This window comes from Vollenhovia emeryi, unplaced genomic scaffold (genome assembly GCF_000949405.1).
Source record: "Vollenhovia emeryi isolate VEMERY1.0 unplaced genomic scaffold, V.emery_V1.0 DF939317.1, whole genome shotgun sequence".
In the NCBI taxonomy this organism is placed as follows: domain Eukaryota; kingdom Metazoa; phylum Arthropoda; class Insecta; order Hymenoptera; family Formicidae; genus Vollenhovia; species Vollenhovia emeryi.
The window spans coordinates 60,784-67,888 of NW_011967049.1; the positions used below are offsets into that span (position 1 = coordinate 60,784).

A 7,105-nucleotide genomic window follows, 5' to 3' on the forward strand; every position below is an offset into this window, starting at 1 on the left:
AGGATTTTCGTCTTACATTTTGCTCAAAAATATGTTATTAAAATTTCGGTCACGAATTGCGGTACACCCTGTATATATTATGTAAATCAAATACGATACGTATTTTGTTTCGTCCGAAATTCATTATCGGAATATGACTGTCAAATCGAGATTTTACTGTATCTATTTGAAAATACTTTATGCTGTCAGTTTAAATTTGTAAAAAAGATCGTTATTATATGGGGGAAAAAAAGAAAAAGACTATTCAAATTATTTAGATGTTTAATGAGATTGTTGGAAAAAAAACGAGAGTAATAAAGGGACACGGTTAAGGAGAAGTAATTTTTAATAATATTTGTCCCACTATTAATATGCTGAAATCTTTCCCATACATATTTTATGTCCTGATATCCATTAATAGAAGGCGAACGGAGTCCCAAGTTTCCGATTATCTATTATTTACGGAATTCTACCTGGAATATATCCTGAATAGCCTTAAAAGAATTTCCCGACCGACCGATGGGTCAACGGACGGCTTAACCAATGACCTGAGTTTTTCCCGCCACTATACCTGGGCCTTTTTCCTCTATTTACCAGACATACAGATGTTCGCATTTGGCGAGGCATTTTCGTGGAATGTTTTGTCTGCTTAGGACGAGGCAGGACAAGGCACGTCTACTACACGCAAACGAATCACAGAAACGATTCACAAAAACGATTCACAAAAAGTACAAACATTTTCGTGGATTGTAAATCTGTATTTATCTGATCTAAATGTAAATTTCTCCCCCTCTCTCTCTTGCTACCTCGCGATTTCTATCTTTATACATGTGTGTCGTGAACTCCAGAGGAGCAGAATTAAAAAAATTGTAAACTTTTAACGTAAATTTTTTAACCGTCGAATTGTCAAATTTAAATTCAATGTATATTTATGTACGTTTTACGTATATTTGTGAATAAGATTAATTGTGAGATTAACTAACATCTTCCCAATGAACACCCTAAGGTCAATAAAAAGTCACAATAACTTTATTTTGACTCAAAACAGCCACGCAATTTTTAAGTGAAGGCGAAAAATTGACTCCGACATAGCAACATATGCAATTCAGTGAACGGAAAGATGACTTTGCGTTCGTAATGCAAATTAGCTAGCTTTTTATTTCTTATTATTTTTGTATACTTGATAAATGAGTTCTTTATATTTTTCAGTTGTAATACAAAAATTTATGTACTTTTCAGTTGGTTTCACTTTTGCGTTTATCAAAACTATTTTTTTGCGCTTTCTGTTAAACGTAAACAAGTTTCTTCTTTGCATATAAAAATGTAATATTAGTTTACATGTTATAGTCTGCGCTATGCTCTTGCAAACAGGCTGGAAATATTAATGTTTAATAGTTGTACTGTAAATACTGTGCAAAGAAAGTGCAATTTAAAAAAGAAAGCTTTATATATATATATATATAAATTTTATATTTTGAAAAATATATAAAAGTATTATGTTTTCAACCTTTCTATAATGTTACAGTAAACAAATCTGCCATATTAGATCCCTATTGTACTAGCATTTTCTTAACGTCAACAAACAGTCAAATTTTATAACCAAAAATCATTATATTGACTTTTTCTGCCGTGTAATTATAACATCAAAATGACATCACTTTGACTACGTCTTCCTTGGGTTGCATTAGCTCGAGAATTGGCCTTATTCTTATAACTTTAACGAGCACTTTCCTTAATTTATTTACACTCGTTTACAGAAGCGTTTAACTTTGCAGTTGATTCCCGCTTACCTTATTTTCTAAGCTTCCTATATTGGTACGATTACCGAGCACAGGGAAATCGGTCAACGCACGCTCGGTAGCTGTCCCCTGGGTGTCCCTGTAGAATCTGATTTGCGGAGACATCTTGTCCGAATCAATGGCAGTAATACCGATCTGCCTGTTGTTGATCAAAGAGCGCAGCAGATTAGTCGCTTCGCCGGTGAATCCATTGTTCAATTTATCACCATTTGTTCGCGTAATTTCCAAGCTTCTATTGCTGCGTTAACAAAATATAAACGAACGCGTGTAATTGTGCAACTTTAACACTGTGCCGACTTGCGAATGTCCGCTGGATCGTAATACTACCAGTTTAATTTGCAATCGCAAACTGCAGTCTTTATTAGCGAGACGGTTATTAAAGGCGATACTCGATCACAATTTTATCGCCAGATTTGACAAAATAATTTGCAACGCAAGCAGTTAATTGGATAGCGTATGGCACGACTTGTTTGCCATAATCTGAATAACAAGAACAAATTTGTTATAAAAATAGCGACGGCTTTACAGAATTTACTTCGATAAGCAGCGATAAAAGTGAAGTAATTAAATTTCATCGTTTACATAACTAGTCATTTTATACACAACGTGGGAACATGACACTGTAATCACACAATGCAACATGTTAAAAGTGGAGATTAAAAACAAACATTTTTTTAAATAAGGTAATTTCTTACCTTAAATAAAAAGTCGATATTTTGGGGGAAAAAATTGTCTTTTTAGCAATTGTGAAAAATAGATTGAATTTTTTATGTTTATTTGTGAAGTTTCATGAAGCTCAAGAAAACTCTCAGGCGTAATTAATCTGTTACTTTTCTTATTATGCGAAAATACCATAGAACATTGAACAATAAACTGGCGCTGACTTGTCAAAATTGTATTTCAATAAACGAAACTAGATGTCTGCTATAAATTTAGGAAACTGAACACACCCGAGAGTAATCAATGGGATAAAAACCCCCATTTTTAGGGAGTAAGAAACACCTTTTTTTCACCCAAAGTTTGTTTTTCCACCACTTGTTTAACTTTCGGTTAAAAGTGTAGCCACAATAGCGAATTAGTATTACACAGTAATGCTCTCGTGTTATTGACTCTGAAAATGAAGTACACAATGTCGCCTATCTTATCTGTAAGGCTCACATGGGATGCACTTGTGCACCTTAGCTACCGACTGGGATATCGGGCGAACAAATATTTGCCGGACAAACGACAACTGGTCGGGCTTACTTACTTGGCTAGAGCCTGCCACAGCTTCGTCGTTTCCTGATCGATGTTGGTGTCGGAGCAATTGCTCTCCGGCGTGTCCATTCTATTAACCGGACTGCAATTCGCCGTGTTGGACTCGGAGCCGTCGTAGTTGCTGTCGACCCGAATCCTCTTGCTGACGGTCATGTCGTAACCGTTCTCCTCGCCTTCCATCTCCTGCTCGTCGCGATCTTCAATCTCCAGTCGCTCAGGATCGGAGCTGTTGGAACTGCTGTCATCGTCTGGCTCGCACTTAATATTATCGTGTTCTCGCATATTGCTGCTTTGCAACTCCAGATGATGCGTTTGTGTTTGAGGTATTACGTTTTGATTAATGCTGGCCGGCTCGGAGTTAGGCTCCTCCTTGAACAACATCCTGCTCAATTCGAGGAACGATTGCAGAGGGCTCTCGCCCGCTACTTTGGCAGTGGAGAAAGACTCTTTCTAAAGGTAACAGAGAGAGAAAAGGCGTGTGTACATGTCCCTCTTCTCCCTTCCCCAGGATCTTACACTCGAGACCGTCGTGAATTTAAATGTACCGATGTATTGGCTAAAGAGCATCCAAAGACAGTCTTGAACGTAACATCTGATTACGAATATCTAAGCTAGTACATTCAGAACCGTCTTAAGTGCGATCTTAAGACACTGTGAACCATTCATAGTCCGTTCTTATTTCAACATCATCTTAATCTCTACATTTGCAACATGAAAATTGTACTTAAGATCTTAAATATAAAAGCGGGCCGTGAATACCGACCACAGAGCAGCATTAAGTACTCTAAATTTTCTCGAGTGGAATCTCGCTCTTTTGGAGATGTGTTTGATCAATTTACACAGAATTTCTATCTCAACTGTTAACGAACGTTAGAAAAAAGATCTTTCTGTGACGTCCACCCGTTACAACGTTTGATTACGTTCCTTGCAAAGATCGTTCTAGCTGCGGTACTGAAATACATATTTATCCAACGCGAACGATCAATATTTAGCCACGAAACCTAAATTTCTCAGGCGGTATTGCTAGGAAGTTGCCGCTGTGAATTTTGTAGAAAAGCAGATGTACAAAGTAGCGATAGATCTTGGTTGCGACGCCTAGAGATCAATTTGCACAGAATTTCTATCTCAACTGTTAACGAATGTTAGAAAGAAAGTCTTTCTGTGACGTCCACCCGTTACAACGTTTGATTACGTTCCTTGCAAAGATTGTTCTAGCTGCGGATAATCAATATTTAGCCACGAAACCTAAATTTCTCAGGCAGTATTGCTAGAAAGTTGCTGCTGTAAATTTTGTTGAAAATTAATGTACAAAGTAGCGATAGATCTTGGTTGCAACGCCCAGAAACCCACCTGTGTCGGTGGGATATTTTTCTGAGTGTAAGATTGCACTTAAGGTGATCTTAAATGTAAGAACGGACTGCGAACACAGTCCTCGGATGCAAATTCCATGTGAATCTACTAAACAACGGAACGGCGGGCCAATTGATTACTTTTTATCTCAAATGTACACATCGAATACCTGCTCGTCATGGGACGACAGTTGCTTGGTACAATCCAGGTACTGTTTGAGTATGACATCAGACTTTTGCGACAGTTCGCGAAAGTTGTCCAGCATGCTCAGCTTGCATGCACACTGCTGGCAGATAACCGGCGGTAGGGAATCATCGTCTTTTACCTATTGAGAACACACACACAATCACGTAACAAGAGCCAGTGCGCTTCGAGTTCGCCACACATTTGCCGCGTTACTGGAAAATCATCGGTTTTCAGTTGCTCGCGCGTGAATTCAATGCGCTAATTGACGAGCCCAATACCCTCGTTGCTCTATAATCAGCCATTGTGTCACTGATATTAAAAACTATTGCAGAGTCTCAGTGATTCACTTTCTGGAAAACCTTGGCTCTCCGGGATCGCGCGTCACAGTTGCGGCAAATGAGCGGCGGCGTTAAATAAATTTCCGCAACAAGATCCAGCGGTAAAATCGAGAGCAATTGCAGTAGAAGCCGTCAGTTCGATCTCCAGCAAACACTCGATAACCGACGACCTCGCGGTAAAAATAGCGTGTCCGCGGGACTTTATTTAAATAAAAAATTTACCAATGACAAAATGGGACCGACGTGCGGTCCTCGGGGCAACGTTCCACCTAGTAAAATGTCGAGAGCGCGCGCGTCTTTGGTTCTCGCTTATGTAAGAATCGCGGGACAGGAGGACGCGCTGTCTACCGCGATAAAGGCCCTCGAGGCCTGGCGAAATAGAATCGAGCGAGCCCGTGCGCGGCCGTCGCCGAACGGCGCGAGTAACGGCCGATCGTCGGGGAATGGACGCGCCTCCGGTAATTTAAAAGAACGAGGTGGGCCGATAAGCGAGCGGCGCGCGGTGCGTGACAACGGAATACGCGTGTGAAACATGATAACAGGCCGCCCAAATAAGGAGCCGCGGCCTTCCCTCCTCCCCCCCCTTTACGGCTCGCGCGGCTCGCCGTAGTTCCGCTCGCTACGCTCGCGCGCGGTGCTTATCACTGCCATTTTAAATGCCGTTGCTGCTCCTCGTCGGCTTATCTCGCGGACACATCTCTTGCCAAACTTTCTCTCGTGGCACGCGCACATGCATACGCACGTACACAGAGGCACGCGCGCGCGCACACGCGCACACACAGACACGCGTCCGCGCGGTGACGCGGTCGCCCGAGTGCGCGAGTGCGAGCGCGATTGCGGGAACGCGCGCGCTAGAGAGAAACGGCGAGAGTAAGGAGCGACTCCGAGTCTCGCGGCAGGGCGCGCGAGAGCGCCTCTAAAAGCCGAGCGAGTTGAGGGTGAGAGAGAGAGGAGGAAGAGAGAGAGAGAGAGAGGGCGATAGCACGGCGACGATGAGAACGACGCAGACGGAGAGACGCATACACTCGGCCGCGGCGAGATACCACAGATGGTCGCGTCCGATAAAATGCAGATAGCCGCGGCCTATCTCACCGTGATTGACAGGTACGCCGATATCTTCTCGGCGAAATTCTGCTGGGCGCCCCCCTCCTCGAATATGGAATACTTGACACCGTCGTCGAGGGATAAACAAAGGCGACACAGCTCGTAGAACTTCTGCGGTATATCGAACATAATTGCGAGCTCCGGCTTGCCTGCGGCCCACGTAAAGCGCGAGTCATCAAGAGGTGTGCTCTAATAGCGGCCGACGTGCGATCTTTCTCCACTGCCACTGCTCGCGTTCAGCGATCAGGATGGGTTTATACGGATCACTTATCACAGTCACCGCCGCGGCTCATTGTCAGCGGCACAGTACACGCACCGCCATGAATCGCATCGTACGAAGAGGGGGAAGCTTCCTGAAAAACGCGCCGGCGGCTGGGGACTCGAGGCCCTATGCTCGTATCACACCGGCGACTCGCGACTGCGATTGCATCGGCGATCACGATTGGCTATCTCAAATTTTCATGGCCGCCTAGCCAATCGCAGTCGCTGATGTAATCGCAATCGCGAGTCGCTAGTCTGGGGTCCGATTCTCGAAATCATTCGAAGAAGAAACGTATACGAACATTCTGCTGTGACAGAAAAGTTGAAAGTCGATTGGTTAAAGCCATGCGAATAGCCAATCAACTTGCAACTTTTCTGGGGTTCGATTCTTGAATTTATTCGAAGGAGAAACGTATGCGAAAATTCTGCTCTTACAGAAAAGTTGCAAGTTGATTGGGTACTTGCATGGCTTTAACCAAGAGATTTTCAACTTTTCTGTCAGAGCAGAGTTTTCGTATACGTTTCTCCTTCGAATATATTCAAGAATCGAGCCCCTGATACGGGCGTTAGGGTGCCGTCCCATGGCGCGTATCGCGATACGCGCGTATCAGGCGTATCGAACTCTACGACCAATCACAGACAATCCGCTGTTTTTCGTACGCCGGAGTTTGGCCCCTACTGTCCCATGGAGCGGATTACGCGGAAGCGGACCAGCGGATCGCCAATCACGGAATCTTTCTGATAGAGCCCTTTCAAGATTCCGTTGAAACGGATCCGTGGATTGGCGATCCGCTGGTTACGCTTCCGCTTAATACGCTCCACGGGACAGTA

The 7,105-nt window shown here is 43.3% G+C and overlaps 1 protein-coding gene across 3 annotated transcripts in view; it reads right to left on the reverse strand.

Annotated features, from left to right (window-relative positions):
* LOC105558714 (nitrogen regulatory protein GLN3) overlaps window positions 1–6,349 on the reverse strand; it is a 12,650-nt gene extending 6,301 nt beyond the window's left edge. For 2 of the 3 annotated variants that reach the window (XM_012006549.1, XM_012006548.1), the window contains exons 1-4: window positions 6,002–6,348; window positions 4,555–4,710; window positions 3,028–3,485; window positions 1,770–2,016 (exon numbers count right to left, since the gene is read on the reverse strand). In XM_012006549.1, coding sequence (XP_011861939.1) covers window positions 1,770–2,016; window positions 3,028–3,485; window positions 4,555–4,710; window positions 6,002–6,142 — 1,002 coding nt within the window. In that variant the 5' untranslated portion in view covers window positions 6,143–6,348. Of the gene's footprint in view, window positions 1–1,769; window positions 2,017–3,027; window positions 3,486–4,554; window positions 4,711–6,001 lie in introns of all 3 variants that reach the window. The other variant, XM_012006550.1, reaches the window with a different exon arrangement.
* Between the last annotated feature and the right edge of the window lie 756 nt (window positions 6,350–7,105).